Below are 23,307 nucleotides of genomic sequence, written 5' to 3' on the forward strand. Positions count from 1 at the left end.
CTAGTTTCTGTTATACTAATTCTGTGTATTCTACTTCATGTTCTCCAGAGCATCAGACTAAAGTGATGGGAAATCCATCACCGCAACTGATACAAACCTCTTTGGGAGATTCTCCCTTGTCTTTGAAATGCCTGTTAGCACCAAGTGTAGAACATGAAGCATAATGCCTAGTGATACTCAGCAAATATTTGTTGAATGTATTTTGTTGAATTTGTGAAATATCAGCTTCGGTAATACAGATGTTTAGAGGAAAAAGCTATGCACAGAGCAACTATTTATTAAATCTCTTTACGGCATATCAGATAACTCTTCTATTAAGTGACGTGTGTTCTCTCATTGATTAAATTAGTAAGAATTTAATTCTTTCAAAATTATCATTTCTTGAATCACTACTGTCTGAATACAAGAAAGGCTGAATTGTTTTGCTTACATTTGATAATAGCTCTGGGAAACTGCTATTTGGAATTGGAATATATTTGCATACTTATGAGCTATCTCTTTTATGATTTTTGAAAGAATACTGTTAAATATCATCTTAAGTGAAACAGAAATTAATTTTACACTCTACCTCTTCCATACTGTTCTTGATATTGGTGCAACTACTTGTCAACAGATGATAAGCAGGTATTGTTAGATATTACATGTTTTTCTCAATTTCTTCTATTGCATTCCTGGGAACAGAGTTAAGTACTTAAGAAAGAATTAGTTCCTTATTTCCCTTTCCTCTACACATGTGTACATAGTGGACATTTCAGCATGTCCCACAAAGTAAGAAAGAAGCAGGGGAACAGAGCAAGGTTCCGTGGGTTGCGACCCAGTGTCACTACTTATTGATTATGTGATCTTGCTCAATTAATTATCTTCTCTATGTATCAGTTTAATCATGTTTAAAAGAAAGATAATGATAGCACTGCTTAGAACACTACCTGACATATTAAGTGCTTTATAAATGTTAACTATATTAATTATACTGATGATTTTAAGTACAAGTAAGGAGTATGAGTAAGTAAGTATGAGTAAGGAGTAAGCTCTAACAAAATAATTAGAGAGTACACATAAGTCAGAATTCTCTAACCCTTTCCAAAAGAAACTGGACTATTAAAGAGGGAACCAAATCAAGGGCAGATTACTTTTGAAAAAACTAAGCTATGATACACTAATCTTTTATTTGGAATTTATGAAAATTCCCTGAATTAGAGATGGATGCTAGGCCTTCTGGTGAATTTACATATCCTCACCCATAATTACTGGAGGGCAAATGGAAAGAGTAGTTCTGGAACATTCTAAAATTCAGTTTTCCAAATTTCAAGGAATGAAAAGAATTTTAGGGGACCAAAATTTTAGCAACTTTCTTTTTGAGTGGTCTGTTTCAATTTTTGCCTAGATTGCTCTCATTAAGTATTGATACCACTGGGACTGGATTCTGTAGGTTTTCTTTTTTCTTTTTCTTTTTTTTTTTTTTACCTTGGCTTGCTTTTTATCTATTTAACAAAGAACATTATTTTTCTTATTTAAAGGTGATAAGAGAAAGCTTGATCCCTCACCCCAAATTATAGCAAATGTTATCTCTTTGGGAAAGTGAGAGGAATCTTAGTAAAGTTCCTCTTTAAAATAAACCCTTTTATTGAATTTCATATTTGTAAGTTTGTAGAAAAATGTATAAAGAAAAATTTTACAAGGGAATAAATGATCTGCATGCAACTTACTCTCAGTTTTAGCATATTACATAGGACAATCTCAACATCTGTCCAAGTGATTATATTAGACAAGGCAAGTTATTTTGATATCATTAAAAAGTAATTCCAACCCTGCATGGTGGCTCATTCCTGTAATTTCAGCAACTGGGGAGGTTGAGGGAGGATGATCACAAACTCAAGGCCAGTCTCAACTTTAGTGAGAAGCTTAACAGCTTAGCAAGAACTTGTTTCAAAAAAAAAATAAATAAATAAAATGGCTGAGAATGTAGCTCAGTGGTTAAGTACCCCTGGGATCAATCCCTAATACCAAAAACAAATTTAATTATTTCAGTGGATTAAAACACAAAGGCTTCTTTCCCACTCATATTACTTATCTGCTACAGCATCATATATATGTGCATTTTCTGTGTTGTTACTAAAAGAACCAGCTCTGAAAGTACTTCTTTTAATCCTTACAAACAAAGAGAAAAATGGAGGTACATGATGGATTTTAAAACTTGTGCTTAGATGTGGCATTTGTTACGTAGGCTCAAGTTCCAGTGGTTGAAGCCAGTCATATGGTCAACCTTGAGGTCGGATGGTGAGATCACAACATAAGGAGGGTGGAGCAGTGAAAGAAGTCTGCATTAATGGCAAGCAATCACTTAGAACTTAGAGGAAAAAGCAATTTTGACGTTGGTCAAAATTACCAAAACATGATGGTGATGGAAAGCAGGCTTTTTGTGTTTTTAATTATTGCTATGCTTTTGAAACTGCAGACAGTGCACTCTTTTATTTCCTACACACTAGGTGACTGACTATCATTACCCTGTTTTTGATAATTCAGTGGGCAGATTTGTCTTTTCCCTAGAGGGAGGTTTCCCATAGGTGAGATTACAAAGGGAGCAAAAAATATTTGCCACCTATAAAATCTACCACAGTGGCTGAAAAAAAAAATGGAAAACCGGCAATAGAGACAGACATGTCAGTTAAGGTTGCAGGAATATGGGCAAAACACTACTAGAGACTGGAGATGAAGAAAGGGAGTAAATTAGGTGATGTGTTACAAATGTTAGTAGAAATGACAACTAAGAATAGTTATGAGAATAAAAGGAGCAAGAATTTGCAAATATATATCTTTAAAAATGAGGCTTCTTCTACTCCACTCATCTCCCTTTTATTTTTATGGGCTACTTTTTCTTTATTTTGCTCTAACCTCCACCTATGAGAGGAAACATTCAACCCTTGACTTTCTGAGTCTGACTTTTTCACTTAGCATGATGTTCTCCAGTTCCATCCATTTATCAGCAACTGTTATAATTTTATTCTTCTTCATGGCTGAGTAAAACTCCGTTGTGTATATATACCACATTTTCTTTATCCATTTATCTTTTGATGGATGGCTAAGTTGATTATATAACATAACTTTGTAAATTGTACTGCTATAAACAACAGTATCCCTTTATCACTATAGTATGCTGATTTTAGATCTTTTGGATAAATACCAAGAAGTGGAATATCTGAGTCTTATGGTGGTTTTATTCCTTAATTTGTGAGGAATGAATGGCCATTCTTTTTTCCTAAGTTGTTGTATTAGTTTGCAGTCTCACTAACAATGTATGAGTGTATCTTTTTCTCCACATCCTTGCTGGCATTTATTATTATTTGTCTTCCTGATGACTGCCATTCTAACTGGAATGAGATGATGATTGTTAAGAATGTTGAACATGAAGGAGGGAAAAAAATTAGGAAAAGAGAGCAAATGTTCAAAGAAATTGACCAAATTAAGCTATATAGATATATAGTTCAACTTTTATGTTATCTATAAAGCACCAATTTAAAAACAATAAATAGAAGGAAGACCAGTAGAATACAAGAAGTGGAAAATGAGAATGGAGAAAGAAAGGAGAGAGGAAGTACTGAGGACTGAAATGGAGCATATTATATTTCATGCATGTATGATTATATCACAATGAACCCACTATTATGTATAACTATAATACACTAATAAAAACATTTATAAAAAGTGAAAAAGAAAACAATTATTCACACGTTACCACACATGACATTTGAAAATAAATTGTGATTTAAGTTCCCGCCTCACCAAAAAATGAGGCTTCTTAAAGTCCATTTTGAATCAGAGAATGTGTCCTTAAGTGCCAATAAGTAATCATGCATTTCAGATAGTTTTTTTTAATAAGGTATCGACATCATAAATTATGTCAAAAAGTGCAGCTGTTTTGTCTTTTATAATTTATCAACCATCAACTCTAAATTGCCAACTTTGAATCTCTATTCCATTTCCATTCTCAAACCAAGTTCTTCTCTAATATTACCAATAACAGAGAATATTTTGGTTTATTATATATCTACATCAAATTCTAAATGTCTCCAAATAATTTCCTTGTAAGCCATTCTTTCCTTTTATTTTCTATACCTAATCAGTCAAGCAAATATCTCTGGTTTCCCTCACTTTCTCTCCATTACTGACACAAACCTGGTTCAGGCACTTTTCATTGTATGACTTCTTGGCTGTTCTACCTGAGTGTATTCTTTATCTTTCAGATGCAGCCTACATACCTTCCCAAGATAAATTCTCAATTGTAATTTCTTAAACTTTACTACAAAGCTGCTCAATACCTAGAAATCTTCTTATTTCCTATTATCTCTACTGCCCCACAGATAATCTTCTCTAGAAGTGAATGATACACTGCCCCCAATCTTTCTGATTCAACCATTTCGTCACTGACTTGAGTAGTGATATAAGGATGGGCTTATCAAATTGGTAGAAACTGAAAAGGCAGTGAGGACAGATTAAAAATTATCAAAATGAATTTGAAACTATGATGCACCTTTGACATGAATGAAAAATTTAAAAATAGATATTTTGTATGCCCCTTTAATACTATAAATATTGGTTGTATTATTCCTCCATCTTAAAATTTGAAAATTTGTTGAATAGAAAATTAAGGAATTAATGAATACTTAGCTAGGCTTAAGAAATAATTTCTGATTGTGGCATATAACAGCAAATTTATTTTAACCAATTTAATTAATATTTTTCTCATTATACTAATTAAGAGGTCCTCAGGATTTAAGTGATCAAACTCAGTAGAGTACTTGCTGGGCACAGAATTTCTATTTTGGGTTGCTACTTTTCTCTCTAGTTGGATTATAAAAGGTCAAGTTTAAATTACTTTTACATTTTAAAGTGCATTTTAAGGTGCATTAACTTCCTAACGTTTCTGCCCTGAAATGCTACACTAATTTGATATTTGTCCTATGTCCTTTTTGTATCTAATTTAGACAGAAATCTGAGTTGACCTTAATCATATTTTCTTTACTTTTAAACTATAGTCATCTATTTGCAATTTTTGGTTTCATAAATGGGAAATTTTGCTCTTAAAAAGAGTATTTTCTCTTAAATTTAGTGATTTCTATGAGAAATATAATAAACTTGTCAACTTTAAAATATATAGCATTAGTCATTTGTGATTTACATCACTAGAAATTGTTGGAACCCATTTTAGTTAGGTGCATGAAAAATGTAATCTCACCTTCCCATAATTCAAAAATGGCTAAAGCAGTTTAGGCTAAACTCTTAAACAAATTCACCTGTGGTTCAGATCATAGTTTGGGAACTTCATTCAAAATGGAATCACTGCCATAGAAAATTATGATCTAAAAATGAGAAAAGGCATGGAAATTACGCAATCATCCTCCCTCTTTTTTTTTTCCTTAATGTTCAATTTTGACTTAAAAAATTTTACTTTTCTTGATGCTTCATGTAATAGAAAAACCAGTTGCTAGGTTTTTTTTTTTTAATTTGAATCATCTAATAAAATAACTTTTTATTAAAATAAGATTAGTAAAAATATTTAATTACTCTTAGTTTAGTGAATGATATTAATTTAAAAGGTCTAATGTACACATAAAATGTAATTCTATAATTGCTATAAATTATCAAGTGTTTTGTACTCTACATGGAAGTATAAGGTTACTGAAGATCTACAAATTTAATTTGCTTATTTGGTAAGTGTTTAGTATCTGTGATATGCTCAGTACTGCTACATATTAGGCCTACATAAATTAAAATGATAAAATTCTTGCCCTTGAGGTATTTATTCTACTGAGACAGATATCTAAATAGAAAAAGGCAGTATGGCAAAATTAGTTTGCTTTTTTTTTACTGCAAGAACAATGATTGATTATTGCCTGAGGTATTCAATAAGAATGCTCAGAAATACTTGATCGGGGTCTTGAAAGATAAGTAGCAGGGTGGTAGCACAGAATGAAAATTTCAGACAGGAAGCCAAAGTCTTTGCAGTATGAAATTGCATGGCACATGCATGTACGTGAGGAAGAAGGAAGTGTGAAGGTCTTTTATATCACATCACAAATTACTTCTTAAACCTAGTTAAGTGTTCTGAAAGCATGAGATTCCCCCCAAAAGTAGATAAAATGATAGATGAAATGGTGAAAAAAAAATCTGCAAATTCATAAACTGAAGGAAAACGAATTCTGGGATCAGAGTGGAAAAAGAAACCTTGCAAAAAAGAGACACCAGGGACTTGATGGCATTTGCTGAACTGGATGTATTTTATTTCTTCTTGTTTATTCTTATGAGGCTTAAGGTACAAATGGTAAAATTCAAATTCTATACAATGTAGGGAGCCTAGAAGAGATAGTCCCTCACATTTAAATCTCAAAGGTCTACAACCTTGAAATACACTGTAAATATTTATTGAAAATATGGGTATTATTTATATGAAAAACTCATGGAATCATATCAAAACATGCTGAAAAGGTACATGACAACATTGAACAGCTAACATTCTTAAAACTCATAAGATTTCAATGGGAAAATTACCTGGATTTGGTGGAAGTCATCTGCTTAATAATATTAGCAAATATATTTTGAAGTCAGTGATTTTCAATACATGCAGCACATTAAAATATTCTGGATAGCTTTTTTTTTCTAAAGTACCACAGCTAGGCTCCTGCCACACAAGCATATCACAACTTGTAAGGATAATGTTTTTCTATAGCACCTTAGGTAGCTCAAATGTGCAGCCAACGTTGAAAACCTGAATAAAGAAAGACTAAAATTAATTTAATTAAACCCAGAATGCACATGGGATGCACATTTTTAATTTTTGTTATGATACATGCGGGGGGAGGGGGTGGTAGGGAGAAAGGGAAATATGTAGCATTTTAGTAAAATGGCTAGATAAAAATCAATATACAGAAAATAATAATGTATCTAATACTAGTTATTTGGAATGGCTCCTTGAAAGTGGCTGAACTAAGAGAAAATTATCTTTTAAAATGTGAAGTCAGTAGCATATGTGTGTTAATTCTCTCAAAAAGGAATACTGATAATTTTCAATTCATGTTGTGTAGAAGTTGTGGGAATTAAAATATGACTACAATAAGAAAAGAACAAAGGAGAAGAGAAAGGAGAAGGGAAAAGAGCAAACCAACCTCCACCCACCACTGTTTGAAAAAGAGCCTGGAGGTCACCTAAGACAACCAGGAGAAATAGCTAATGAACTGAAAAGTCAAATAAGAGAAACTAGAAAAAAATAGAGTAAATACAGACTCTTCTTCAAGAAATTCTGACAATGACTGTGTTGTTGTTATTTGCTTTTTTTACTCAAATGTATTTTTTCTGTATTTATTTCTGCATGTATTTATTTTAAATTTGCAGTAAAATTGTATGCATTTCCATGTCTTATCATGTGCAATATGATATTCTGTAGTATATATACACACACATACACACACTTTTAGATAATCAAAGGAATTTAGAGACTATTTCCTTAAATTATTTCCTTTTACATGAATTATTGAATTATTTTTTCTAGGAAAGGCTAAGACTGGTTATAGAAGTAGAAAATAGTTTCATTTTTAACTCAAATTCTAAAATCGAAGAAATATTAATGGGGACATGAAATGATAGAAAATCATTTTGCATAATGTATAGGACCAGAAAACCAGTCACTTTAATGCTATACTATTAAGGAGATCTCAATTTTAAAATAATTTTTAAATCTTCATATCTACATTGTTAGGTCTTAAAATTGTACTTTTATATAACTCATTTTAATTTCTTAAATTCAAAATGTAGCATTTTCTTTTTAAAAACTGTCAATTTGATACACATTTTCAAAAGTTGCAAAATATCCCAAAGCAATGTTATATGTTACAGCACACCTGAAATAACAGCTCATATATCATCAAGTCCCATTTAGCCCATGGAAATAACCAACCATTCAATGTATCATCAGAAGCTTCCCTAAAAAATGCTGTATAAACAAACTCTGGATGAATAGAAATTTGGTTTGTGATTATATATATATATGGAAAAACTTACATTGGAATTATATTAAATGCCCTCTGAGGAATCATTTTCTTCTCTATTATTTTGCTTTATAAACCATGGATTTTGGTGTTTAGTATGAATAACAATCCCCTGGTTGTATGGTTAAATACCACTTGTGGAGATTCAAAGTTCACAGACCTCAGGCTTTACAAATATGGGCAACTCCAGCACATGTCGATTTTTTCAAACTGAAATCTGAGAATACCTTGTTGCCAATAAAGCTTTGTGAAATCCCAGAGGTATTACGGAGCTACAGAATTCTCTTTGGGACTCCAGTCTCTGGAGGAAATGAGTGGCCAAAAAGGTAATAATATAAGAGATGAAGATATGGAAAAAGGTTTTAGAAGAGGAAGACAAGATTTGCAGTAATTTTACTTTGGACCTATTATTTGTTTTCTAAATTTATTTCAGAAAAGACACAAATATATACTTTGTGTGCATACTGACAAAGTGTGTAGTTTTCATTTTTGTTTTCCTGCCATTACTGTTTTAAAGATAAACAGTTGACATAATCCTCAGGCTACACTTTCAATAAAAAAATGTGAGAAGGCAACACTGCATAATACGATTAAACTATTAGAGAGAGATTTGGGCAGTTTGTTGATTTTTTTTTCATGACTCTTAGAATTTTAATGACACACATGTAATTCATACAGACCACAAGATTCCTCTTTTTCCTATATAATTAAGTTTTCTTCTTTTGAAGTCATCTTAGTCTGACTTTTAGTGATAATCAGTTGCAAAAGAATTTGGATTTCTCCTAACTTCTTTTTGTGAGCAAAGCCAATTTATTTTTCAGGAAAAAAAATAAGTAAGAAAGAAATGACAGAACTGTCTCTGTAATGGCCAGTTGAAACAAGAAATCCACTTCTGTCTTTCTAATTATGCTCAAGTCTGTTGAGTTTTAGTATGCTGTGCTTATCAGTTCTCTCGGGCGCTTGTTTAATTGGGTGACAAATGGAAGAATATGACAATCTCAGTTTGAAAGTTCAGCTAGTCTGTGCACAGGCATTAGCTGTCCTATTATAAGAAGATAACTGAAGTCAGAAGCTATTGATATGCTTAAGGGATTCAGAAATATTCGGCACTGTCGAAACTTCAAAAGGCCATAATAAAAAAGTTTTAAAGTTTTTAATCATAAGCAATGAGAGATGTTTTAATAAATATTTCAGAAGAGCGATATTAAATATGGAATTTCAGAGGAGTAATACAAAATTTCTGCTCAAATTTTTTTTTAATAAAATAGAAGGCAATTTGTGAAATGTTCTTATACACTATACTGATTCCTAAATTGAGGAGAGATTTTTTAAAAAGTTATAAGATAGTTTTATTAAATGTTAGACACACACACAAAGCCTATTTCTAACCAGGTGTCCTGCTTTAGTATCTTAATACGACACAACACTTTATGGAAATACTGTCACTGCATTTTGACGATGATGGATTATCCTGGGTGGCGATGGACTAGCAGTGTTCTTGACTGCAGCGCCATTGTCTTCTAATGTCATGATAGTTTCTCTAATCCAGCATTTGACATTTGCACATACACCATTTTTGATTATTCTGTCAAAGAAAGTGAAATAAAAAATTCAATTTTACATCATCGGGAGTATCAGCTGAGATACTCACCTTGCCTGAGAGTTCAGGTGAGTTCCAATTGGCTAAATTGACTTTATTTAGAAACATACTGATGTAGTAAATTACACGATAGGAATTAATGAAGGGAGGGATCTGTTTTCTGTAACACCGCTCTCTGATCTCGGTAACAAATTTGTTTTCAACCTGAGTAGAATTTGCTCAATTGTAAGTTAAAGTCTATACCATCCATGATAACGTTCATTCCAACAGTTTTCTTGCTTAGTCCATCAAAGAAATAGGGCACCTCAAGGTAGAGGACTAATTTGGAGTGGTTTGGTCTGTAGTTACAGAGTGAATTTGGGAAAGAAATAAGAGAAACCAGAGGGAACAGCCCACATAATTCTTTTGCAATTAGAGATCACTATCTCCAGGGGAGAGGCAATATGGCCTGAAACTCCTAATCCCATCAGCTTCCTGCTTGTTTTCTTGTTTCTTAGTCATTTATAAGATCACTTCGTTATATTAAATTTAGTTATTCACATAACTTCTAGTTTTTGTATCTTCCTTTATATGTAACACCTGGTCACACTGTTATCAAAATGATTATAAAACCATCAGTTTTATCTGATGAATTATAATAGTATTTGTATTCTGATCTTGGATTTAGGAATAGTTTTTCCCCTTGCACCTTAAAGCTCATGATCATTTTAAGTAGATTCGGAAATTAAAAGACAAAGAGACTGCAATTTATTGAACAAACAAAAAAGAAAGAAAAAGAATTCCTTCACGTTACTCCTTCAGTTTGTTTTCATTTCTAAAATAAATATGATGCATGCTGACTTGAATCACATTTTTTTTTTATGTGAAGCAACAGAAAGAGCACCTGCCCCTGAGTTCTCTAAAACATCATTCCTCTGGTCCAGGAGTATTGGCATTTGGGCCTGACAGTGGCACTAACAACTGCAGGGGCTTCCTAATAACTCACCAAATGCAGAAGGCAAACCGTGGCCCTGAACCGGGTGGCAATCTGTGTCCGCTGTTTGTAACTGCCCTGTGGCAGTGAAGCTTTCCTTTTTGTCATTATTCATATTGAAAACATGTGAAAACTCTTAGCCAACTGTTGTGTAATAACAATATCCCTTTAGATTTTGTATAATGAAGTACAAGGTTACCGTTTATGTAGCAGGAACAGTTATTACTATCACAAATGTAGCTCATAGAAAAATGTCAGTTCTCTAAATGTATATCCATGTGGTTATGGAACTTAATGAAAGCTGTTTTTGCTCTATAGATTCTTATGATTGCTATGATTGCAAGCTCTGTGTTATTTAAAAAATAAATCAAAATAGCATGCATAGGAGTGGATTGAGGTTTGGCCTCTCCATGACCAATCAAGTGCTAAGCATTTAAGTTCCATGGTAACCATGGTTTTAACACAAAGGGGTCCTGATGTTATTTGGAAACCTTGTTCTGACTGATTTGTGTCCAGTTTACCTTATTCCATATCACATTAAATAGACACTTCAAGAGCCTTAGAAAACTTCTCTTTTCTGGCCTGGTTGGTAATTTTATATTTTAATGTGTTCCCAAAGTCATACATAGTTTTTCTCAGTAGGTTTACATGTGGGTGCTTGTGGATGGTATACTTGCGTATTATTTTGATGGAGGATAATTTATGGGGTATGAAAAAGTAGGTCAATCATTGTAGCCATGCCTGGACTCATGGTGGCAAGCACAAGAGAAAATTACACCAAAGCAATTGCTCTTTCAAAGGACATATTCCATATTGTTTCCAAATAAGATGTTACACCCTGCCTTTTGTATTACCTTCCTTGAACCATAATAGTTTACTTCACATAAATATATTGGACTCTACATTGTTTATATTCTTTATATTTTATAATCCGTAATTATATTATTTATTTTTAGATATTAATATACCTAATAGTACTTATAATCACACCAGTATTAGTCTCATGTTTCAAGTACAACTGCTTCTCATGGAAAAGCATCTCTAAATAGGTATTAACAATAAAATTCCTCATATGATGACACTAATATCTTAAATTATTTTAATTGAAATTATGGAGGGTATAGAATTAGAATAGTTACCAACCTGCAGTCATTTGCATAGAAAAATGATTCAATATTAGTGTATGCTTCTGTACATTAAATTTTTATTTGATTCAGTTTGTTATTTTCATGTGAAAATGTGAGTTTTTAAGGCATTGATTATATATCATATAATATTCTGAATGGCTACTAAATGTTGGAAGCATATACGAGAAAACACTTGACATTCTCAAATATATTTTAAATCACTACATATATATTAATTATGTATTGTACACTAAATATTATGTTCATTATTGCATAGTGATGCAAGAAAATTTTGTATTGATATACTGTACTTATATTTTCATTTGGTAGCATTTTATATGTGAATCTGCACTTTTCCCACAAAACACACTATAAGTGAAAAAAAATTAAATTAAATAATCTCTTTACTGAAATATGTTTATTCCAATATGAACATTTAATTTTATATGCATCTTATAATTAACGGTATGACTGAAAATTCATTTCTTAATTAAACAATGAGTTCCAGAAATACTGCAGCAGAATAAAGAACTAAGACCTCATTGAACCGCAGTCTGATGTTAAGTGCTTAAAAGATGCTGAAATAAGAATAAATTACTGGTAGAGAAAAAAATTAAATGGTAAAACTATTTTTAAATTCAATATTCACATTGGAAAGAAGCAAAATTTATCATAAAACACTATTTTCAGTTAGGAAAATAGGAATTTTTTTTCTGTTTAGTTATCAGCATTTTCTAAACCATGATAGTTTGATAGCTTTAACAATATGATAGCTTTAACAGTATCTTACGTGTGTGATAACACTGCATACTCATGATAAAACAGAAACTAATCATGCTTATTTTTTATTTTTCAAAACTCTTGTGTGGAGTGATATGAGAACCTGTAGAGTTAATTTCAATGCATTAATAAATTATTAGAATAAAAGCTAATTAATTCATCCTTCAATCAAATTTATATTAACCAACACATTTATAATAATATTTAGTGTTCATGAGAATCATAGAAGCATCCAAATTAACTTCTACATCAATCTAGACCAGTTAAATTGTGCTTTCCCATAACAATTTCAAGAGGGAGAGAATGAACAAATTAGATTGATGAAACCAAGCAAAGTTTCAAAAACTTGTTAACTACTGAGCTTGGAAAGCCAGTAGGATGTTTGGAATGGATATCTGATTTATGAGCCCGGGGTTCCAAGTCCCAGAAATAACCTGCATTTTACTCACCTGATGCACAAGAAACCGAACTTGCTCAGTGACCTTCCTGGCTCCAGAAACGTCATTTGTATAATGAGATGGTGATTCTAGATGATTTCTAAGACTCCTGATAGCTCTAAAATTTTATATATGCTGGCACTGCTGCATTTTCTTCAAGAGGCTCTCAAAAATGTTTGACAAATTAAGTATTCCTTTGTTGTAAAGACTTCTAACTAGAAATAAAATATTTGTTTACCAATTTACTCACAGTTATTGGAGTAACTCCACAGTTAGAATTACTACAATGTGCCAGGCACTATGTGTAATTATGAATAGGGGGATGACTGTTAAATATGTAGAGAAGATAATGGAAACAGATGACTGCATTGTAATTTTACAATTACCATAATAAAATGTAAAGGAAACACTGTGGTAAGAAAAAGGAATAAGATAACGATATCTTGGGAGCATTAATCTTATTTTTCTTTGCATGTTTACCCTTCAAGAATTTTCTACCTTTCAGAAACACAGATTTAAGTTTGTTCTAAAACATCATTGCTTTAAAAAAATTTTTCTAACTGTACCTATGAGGTCTTTCCTAAGGCCCTTGTAATTATTATGGTATGTGTTTTGAATCCTAACTGTATGAATTTAATAAACTCTTGTCTTATTAATATTAAATATAATGATTTATTTGCAATAATTTGAAAACCTAATCAAAGGAAAACTGGAAAGTAATTATCATTAGGTAAAATAGAATATTTAAATAGCTTGCTTATTTATTCATATTTCTTTTTATTGCTACTTAGAGGTGAGTTTATTAGGAAAAAGCTAATTTCCTTTTATCAGAATCATGGATACCTATAAAATGAAAGAGTAATAAGGATTATTAATCTATAATTTAATTCATTGTAAAAAATTGATTTATCATCTATATGTCTATAATTTGAGAACAGTAATAATTATTCCTTGAAGAAAATAAAATAAATAAAACAAAATGAATATGACATGATTAAATTATTAAATGTGGATTGAATTTGATATTTAGATAAAGTCAACTTTTGTTTTAATAACCTAAAAATAAGTCTTTTGTTTTTCATAGTCTTTTAAATTATCAGATTTTATCATTTCCTCTTTGCATAACCATATTTGAATAATAATTAATATGAAAGGATATAAGTAGAAAGATCCAAATTTGTGTTGTAATATACATAGAGGATTGATAGTTAAAGATATAGACAGATAGATATGTAGATATCCATAAACATGTAGATATTGATGATTCCGGACCTGCCCTGATATAATTCATAAGGAAAATAAATATTAATTGATTTGGTTAATAAATGCTAATTTGTAACGCATATACAGAGAAGTATACACACAACCATTTCCTCCATCTCACCATCACTATCTTCCTATCACTCTGGAATACAAAGTCAATCTGTCCTCATCCTGACTTTTAACAACCATTATTTTTGCCTAATTTTTAACTTGTATTATTGGAAGCATAATCAATTTTACTTACATTATACTTGTGAGATTCATTCATGTTATTCCTTGATATTGCCTTTACACTCTTCTTCCTGTGCTACAGTATTCAGTTTCTCAGTTCACTTACGCATTGTATTGTTGACCACTATTGTGATATTTTTCTGTTTGGGATCATTAGAAACAATATTTCTATGAACCACTTTGCATAAATCTTTTGGTACCCACGCACTCACATTTTTGTTGACTGTATACTTAGCTTATAAGATATGCCTAGCTCTATATATGCAGATAATTTCAAAGAATATTCTGAAGTGGTTGTTCTAATTTACAGGCCTAGAAGCAGTATAAGAGAATTCCAGTTCCTTCAAGTACTAAAAGTACCTGGTATTTTCTGACTATCAGTTTTTATGTCATCTGATGAACAGATAGTGGAATTCCATTATGCTTTTAATTTAATTAGCTCCCTGATAAGGATTAATGAAGTTTCATGATTGTTGGATATATAGATATCCTCTTTTGTCAAGTGCCTTTTTAAGATTACCCTAGCTATTTTATGAATTGTCTGTAGAATTTTTTTATATATTCTGGATATGAGACCTTCATCATTTATATGGATTGCAATCATGTTAATGATATGTTAATAAATAAAAAGTCATATAACTATTAATCTCTTGAGGAAAATTTTATGTAAGAATGCATCATTATTTATATTTGAAAAATAATATCAGATCTCATTTTAAATGTTGTCATCAGAAATACAAGAGCCAAATATAATTTATGTTCTTTAGTATAGTCTTTCTTCTGAAAATAAAGTGCTTTAGATAATTAGAGAATTAAAGGACACTTCTGAAAGAATGGAAAAGAGGACACTGTGGGGTAGGGTGTATCTCAGGAAAATGTCAGCAAGATGCGGACAAAATTGACAAATGTAGGCAATTACTGGCATGGACATTTGTCTGAATGTAGGTACCACTACCAAATGGCAGTTCTCCCCAACTCCAGTCCCAAATATGTCAATGAATTTCTCTTGCTATTGTACAAAATAGGCAAATTAATAAATATTAACATTTTGAAGTTATTTAGGTAAGATGTGATGTTTAGCAGAGAAAATTGAACTCAGGAGGAAGATCGTAGGTCCTCTCTTTGTTCATAATTATTTTGCAAATAAGCTACATTGTTCTAGTATTTTACATGTATAATTAATGGTGTATTCAATGACTTGAAAGTTACTTCAGTATAACCAAATGTAACTCTAAATGAATAAAATAAATATTTGTAATGAAAAAAAGATAAAACCTACAAATTTTATTGTTATGAATAAAGAATGATCCTGAACAAGAATTGACAGTTGCAGCTATTTTCATGTATAGAGAAATGATGACGTTAAACAAGTAAAAATAGAAAAAAATATAAGCAGGTGTTCCTCTGGGTTAGTAATTTATTTCATTTTTTGAATTTCCAACATGAACATTTATTACTTTTGTTATTAGAAATGACAGATTGGAACAAGTAAGAATATTGCTACGCTCTATGTTTTCTTGTCATATAACCAATAAAAAGTTGATAGATGACAAGTCATTATAAGGGGGAATACATATCTGTGCCTCTATGGAAACTTAAAGATAAAAAATTACTTCTCCCTTGAACATCAGAAAAAGTTCCTAGGAACATTGCAAGCTTTAAATGTTGATTTTGCATAAAAAATATATATTTTATAGATTTGTATTAACTATACAGTATTTATATGATCATGCATTTTACTGAATTGTTGAGAAACAATAATCAGTTCATTATTTTGACACTGATGAGCAAATATTTTGCTTCCTGTTGAAAAAAGTCTAGAGAATAGCAGTTTCACAGATATCTATAAAATACATGTGTGTATGTATAATTTCACAAAGCACATAAACTTTTTCTTACCCTTTTCACTCAGTATTGAAAACATTTTCTCATGTACTTCAATTTTTGGATAGACTTCTCAAACGTGTTCTAAATCAAAGGATGACAAACTTTTTCTGTTTTTGTGTTAATGTTGATGTTTTTCTTTTCTGTTCTATGTAATTGAATGGCCCATTTTTCCTTAACTAATATTTCTGATTTAGTATCATTATAGAATATTCTTTCTGTATTAGGTGTTGATTGCATATCGATGTGACCTTAGGAAAAAATCGTGCATAGTCTGATTCAAGAGTGAACTTGATTTGGTATGATTAGAATGCAGGCACCCTGTCTCTGTCTAAAAATAAACATAATAACAACCAGTAATGATATCAGAAAAAGTATTACAATACAACCTTGATTGAGTGCTGAAAGAGGAATAATTCTGGGTCATTTGCACCAGAGTTATTATTGTGCCTTTGCTTTTTTTATAGTAAGCATTTAATTTTTCACACATATTTTGAAGTAATTGCTTTGGAGCAAGACTAAAGTAAGGTCTTTACATAAACTATCTCATTTTATCTTCAGCAAATTTTAAGCATTTTATCCAACAGACTCTTCAGTCTGGTATAAATTCCTCTCCAGTTAGTATTGGAACTAGTACCCTGGTGTGCTTATTTCAATCTATTTTAAAAAATTAAATAGCATTATTAGAATTTTGTCTGTAAACATTTTCAATATGTAATATCTGAATTTAAAAACTGTGTACTCTAATACTATTTTCACTGAGGAATAATTGTTTTTCACTCTTCTTTTGTTTGCCCTCTTTTCATTGTTTTCTTTCTTTTTATTTAAGATTGCTTTTATTCAACTAGTTTTTTTTTTTATTCATTGTAGACAAATGGAGTACAACTATCATTTCACTGGTCTTAACAACCAATTTTTAATGAATTAATTTCACAACCCCAATACATTACTATGCCATCATAATCTTGAGACAATCATCATATTTTGAACATATAATACTGTAGGAAAGTTTTATATGAATAGCCAAGATTGTTTATTTCCAAGTAAATTATTTGTACACATTTTACTTTATTCTAAGGACACCTGAATCTATAGTGTTTGTTTACATGATTACTTACAAGCCATCTCTTTGAATTAGGAAGATTATTTTTCTACTACTCCTTAAAAGTTCTCCAACTGTGAGATTTTAAGCAATAATTCAATGAAACAACATAGAAAAGGCTACAACAAATAATTGAAAATGACATATATTTCTTTTTCTTAAATTTACTACACTTTATACCCTTATTGACTTTTACAATATAATTTAAACACAATTTACAAATGTATTCTTTCATACAATCTAAATCACTTTTGACATATTTACAAGACAACTTTCTCTGAATATAATTTTGGAAATGTTCAATGTCACATGCTGTAGCAGGTTAAGTCATATCCTCCATGCCCTGAACTACCCACCTCCTTGTAACCTCCCATCCTCTAGAGCACATGTACTTTTATTTAGAGAATTCAGTTACAACCACAACCCAGTTTGACGTTGCAGAGAGGAAATGCTTTTTGTGTTCTAATCTCGGTGTTCCCTTGATTTCAATATATTATGTCCCAGAAAAACATGAAATAAACAAATTAAAATGTTTTTATTAAAACACTGATAAAATGTTATTCGTTTTAATGTATTCATTGCATGTTTTTTTCATTCTGCATGCCGTTTCATTAAACCTTGACTATATCAATAATGAATTATTGTCAGTGTTAACTCCTTTTGAATGAACCCACTTTTTTTATAAATGGCAATCCCTAAATTAGACTTCATATATCACCTGATGATCAAAATTTTAACATATCAGTGGTTCATGTATACAGTTTATGTGTGTCAGACATAGAACCTCTATAGAAATGTTTGCATAATAATTTTGTATTTTTTTCTTTTCATTTATATTCACTTCATTATTAGTTTGATAATAAAACAGATGTACCTTTAAAAATACAGATGCAGATTTGGAGAATATCATGCTAAGCGAAATAAGCCAAACCTCAAAAACCAAAGGTCAAATGTTTTCTCTGATAATGTGGATGCTAATTCACATGTAGTGGGGAGGACCCTAGGGAGGAATAGAGTTACTTTAGATTAGGTAGAGGGGAGTGAAGGGAGGGGAAGGGGTATGGGGCTAGGAAGGATAGTAGAATGAAACACACATCATTAACTCATGTACATATATGGCTGCATAACCAATGCGATCCTACAGTATATACAATCAGAAAAATTAGAAATTATACTCCAATTTTGTATGATTTATCAAAATGCATAAATGTATTCTACTGTCACATGTAACTAATTAGAAAAAATACAGATGCATTTACTAGAGTTGACACTAATAAGATATGTAGGATCCTTAAATATAAAACAATTGAAGAAATAGTTTTGTTTCATAGAATATGCTAGAGTTTGTACAACTTTATGTTAACACATGAAGTCCCAAGTTTTCAGTTCTGTGAATGTTTTACCAAAATTGACACAGGTGAATTAAAATACATTGGAAATTAATATAGAACTTATGTATTCTTAATGTATATTTCATATACATGAAAAAATACATATATGGATATATATACCTGTACAAACATAACAGTTCTTTCAAATGTGCCATAAATGGTATATTTGTTGTTCAATTTAAGATTCTATAGGCATTCCACATTTGTGACAGTGGGGCAAAAGGGTTAAATTAAATAACCATCTATTAATTTATCTGTGAAAAAATAAAAAAACAAACTAATTATAACTGATACTAGAATTTTATTATCATTCACGGTGAATGAGAAATTAAAGCAACATGGATATAGGTAAAGAGATACAACAATCTATAAATTCAAAAGTTTATTATTTTTTCATATATTTATTCTCAAGAACACAGTAACAGAATAAAAGTTTCCCTGTAATGAAATAAAATGACCTTACTTACAAAATTGTGACCTTACCACTTTCTTGCTTTGGTTTCCTCCATGCCTCCTGTGTTTCTTTCTCTTCACCCATTATGTGTGCATTTACACAAGAACCTTTCTAACCCCGGTGTGGTTGAAGTGGGGATATGTAAGCAAAGGCATAGAACTGAGGTTATTTTGCAACACAGGGAGATAAATTTGCTGTTGAGGAGATGCAGTACAGATACAAGACTTTGATGCTATCATAACAGAGAAAAATATTTTAAAGTAGAAGAATGGAATAATAAAATGAATTTTTAAAAAGTAGCTTGGTGAATGCTTTGATTTATTAAGAAAACAAAAGCAATTTTCATATGAGCCAAAAATTCTAGCCCATTGTGATGGCATATGCATATTTTCCCAGCAACTCTGGAGGCTGAGGCAGGATGATTGCAAGTTCAAAGCCAGTCCCAGCAACTTAACAAGACCCTAAGGAACTTAGCAAGACCCTTTCTCAAAACTGAAAAAAATAAATAAATAAAGGTCTGGGTATGTGGCTCTGTGGTTAAGCACCTCTAGGTTCCATCCCCAGTACCAAAAAGAAAAAAAAAAATGTGTGTATCCTAAAAACTTTACTTTTGCTATCTATTTGTAAAATCAGTGACCTTCTATGAGTTTTGGTTTTGACCAAAGAGGTCTTCCATTATTTTCCCAGAAGATTTATGCCTGACCAAATGAGAGAAAATGGAGATGTATTTATTGCTAGTATGTATCAGATCCTAGACCTTTTACTGATATTTACTGTCAAATATAGAATGTTAGTATGTGACAACTACACTGATCTGAAAGAAAATTGTAAAATTTGGTTTCTATAATAAAGTTGATTTTTTGTTTGTCAGGTAACAGAAACTCGGACAGGTCCTCTTGGCTGCAGTAACTATGACAACCTAGATTCTGTGAGTTCTGTTCTGGTTCAGAGTCCTGAGAATAAGATTCAATTGCAAGGTACGTAGGTAAAATTTCTACTAATACTCCATGAGTCTGGATGAAAAATTATCCTGTTGTGATTTCTTTTATATTTTTTAAATAAGCCATATATATCTTTCTAGGTGGTTAAATTTATAAAAGACTAATTTCATAATTTTTAGCCTATATGAACCTTCCAGGTCAGATAAAGAAAATGTCAAATTTCACTTTTCTTCCCTGATTAATATTATAGCCATTGCAAATTTATCTTTGTGATATTATTTTTACTTATGATAATTGTCTCAATAAACAATGATTTCTGTATGGACTTGCCTGAGATATGACTTTTTTCTTAAAGATTCTTGTGAAAGTTGAAATCACATCTATTTGTAGTGTAAAATGAACCCTCAGCATTTTAAATTTAACTTAATATGTCAGCCAATGCTGAATTTTTTCAGTTAAAAAGAAACATACTTGATAATATATTAACAAAATACCTGTATTCACATTACTTTCATTGTAATGATTTGTTTTGTGATAATGTTAATAATTTACCATGTTTTCTTTACCATATTTTGGTAAATATTTCAATATAGACTGTTTTATTCATAACAGCATTATCCTATTCTATTCCAAAAGTTCATACGAGTATGCATATATCCTCATTTTTTTAAGGGCAAGAAAAGTTAATGAATATACATGCTTACAAATGCATTAGTAGAACTAGCTCAGAAATATATCTATGATGACACTCATTGTTCAAAATATGTTGAGTGATCAAAGTGGAAATCTTGATTTATAATTCTCTAGTTTACATTTTGAATTTTGCATATAGGAGTTGTATTTAGTGTATTCAGTTTTATAGAAATGTTATTTGACTTAATGTTCATTTTAGATTTAAAATTATTGAAATATTTTTAAAATTTAAATAGAGCTGCAGTATTATTGTAATTCTCTACAACTTACTCCTTTTTGATGTATGGATTAACTTTCTATCAAAATTATTAATTTTGATAAAAATGACAATAAATGCTTAAACCAATTTACTCGGTTATTTTATTGGTTTATTTAAAAATATATTAATGAGACATTGAATTTTATTGCCTATGTATCATCACAGTTTCAAAATAATTTTGTATCATAAAACTAAAACCTCAACTACCTCTCCTAAAAAAATATTCAGCAAAAGAGGAAAATGAAGAAATACTTCCTTTTGTATAAATATTATTTCTGTGCTTTCTAATTATTGTGACTCAAAGCTCATTTCTAATATCCACTTTCTTTTTACTTGCCAGACCTATATTTTCAATTGTCTATTCTATTTGTACATGTGAGAGTAAAGAGCCTTTCCAAGATCATCTTAGGAAACCAGTCTCAAGATCCTCAACATTCTATCCACTGTTAAATTTGATCTGTATTACAATTCAAGTATCATCTTGATTTATCTTTTCAGATTTATTTTTAGTACTGTCTCTTGTTTTATAGAAGAATGCAAACTATTCAGCAATTCTGGATCAATGCTACCCATAGTGCATTCCTTTAAAGGGGAAAAAAAATCCTAATCCTTGGTCACTGCATAAGTCAATTGAAAAAATTGATGTTGTCCAAGAAACCACTTTAGGTCTTTGTCTCTATCATACTTTGATAGCTACTTGGTTCAATCGATGGATATAGATATATATGTAGATGATAGATAGAAATAATTTGCTCTGTGTGTGTGTATGTGTGTATTTTTGTGTGTTAAGCAGAAGATGAAGTTCTACAAACTTCATAACATTGAGGATCTTTAGAATGCAGATGTATTATTGAAAGGAGTCTAGAAGTATGAGTTTTTCTTTAAAAACTGTCTTCTAAAAATCTACTGTTATCAGAGAAAAATAATTTCTTGTGAAGTAGGATTTTATCAGAGCAAAGGCAAAGGAAGCATCAATAACTATTGATGTCAACAGCAGTAGGCAATAAATTCAGAACAAAACTCCATGACCTACCTACCAACATAAGAAGTTGTTATTTTGTCAATAACAACACATATGAAAGTGGTACAACTATTAATTTTGACTAAAATTAATGAAGATGAAATAAAATGTTTTCTGGTAGTGAGAAAGCTGGGTGTATTTGCTTTTTTGACCTTGCAATTTGACTTTGCCAATAGAGTTACTGGTTTTGGAAAATTGATAAAACCATATTCCAAATCCAAACTATTGATGAAAATGTGTTTAAGATATATGATAAAAATGATCATAAGTATTGGAAAATATGTATTGCATTTAATATTTCAAGTTTCCCAACCCCTTTTGATGATATCTTATGAAACAAAGTGCTTCTAAGTAAAAGAATAACAGTAGTTATTAAAAGTTGCTTAAGTCTTTGTAGTAACTTTTTAGTAAAATTTTCAGAAATTGAGAAAGTGAATGATCCATATAACTGAATTACAAATAATTTTCAGATCAGTTGGTTCCCATTGTATTTCAACAAAATTTACATAGGAATAAATAGGTTATTATCAATAGAATGATTAATAAAACTTTAAAAGATGAAACACTACACTTCTTTTTCATTATAACAATAATTTAATGATACTGCTTCAAAAATCTATTTTTGTCAGCATTAGTAAAAATTTTTATCAACATTTAAAGTTAACTCTATAGAATTATGTTATTAGAGATTGTTATGATAATTTATCCCAGAACAATTTCTTTAATATTAAATTTTTTCATTGTCATGAAGTTATGTATAATGTAACATTTTACATAATATCATTTCTATTTCTTAGAAAACATGTACACATACAAGTATTTTAAGTCATTTATATTTATGACAGAAGTATTATTGTAAGGAAAGATGTTTATGAATAAAAATATTTGAACAGAATATTCGGTATGTTGGAATGAAGTAACTTCAAGGAGAGAATATATGTATGCATATATCTCTATATTACATATACTGTTGTTGATCATATACTATTTTTAAAAGATATATTAGATGCTGATCACCAGAATTAAATTTCATTTGGTACTTATATTAAAATGCTATAGTATTTTAATATATACATATTTATAATACAAATGACTTACTGTGGGCACATTTA

The 23,307-nt window shown here is 30.6% G+C and overlaps 1 protein-coding gene across 1 annotated transcript in view; it reads left to right on the forward strand.

Annotated features, from left to right (window-relative positions):
- Brinp3 (BMP/retinoic acid inducible neural specific 3) overlaps nucleotides 1–23,307 on the forward strand; it is a 410,156-nt gene that overhangs the window by 252,834 nt on the left and 134,015 nt on the right. The window contains 1 exon segment of the mRNA XM_047520984.1: nucleotides 20,153–20,258. Within this exon segment, the coding sequence (XP_047376940.1) occupies nucleotides 20,153–20,258 (106 nt within the window).

The sequence above is a fragment of the Sciurus carolinensis genome, chromosome 12 (genome assembly GCF_902686445.1).
Source record: "Sciurus carolinensis chromosome 12, mSciCar1.2, whole genome shotgun sequence".
Classification (NCBI taxonomy): Eukaryota; Metazoa; Chordata; class Mammalia; order Rodentia; family Sciuridae; genus Sciurus; species Sciurus carolinensis.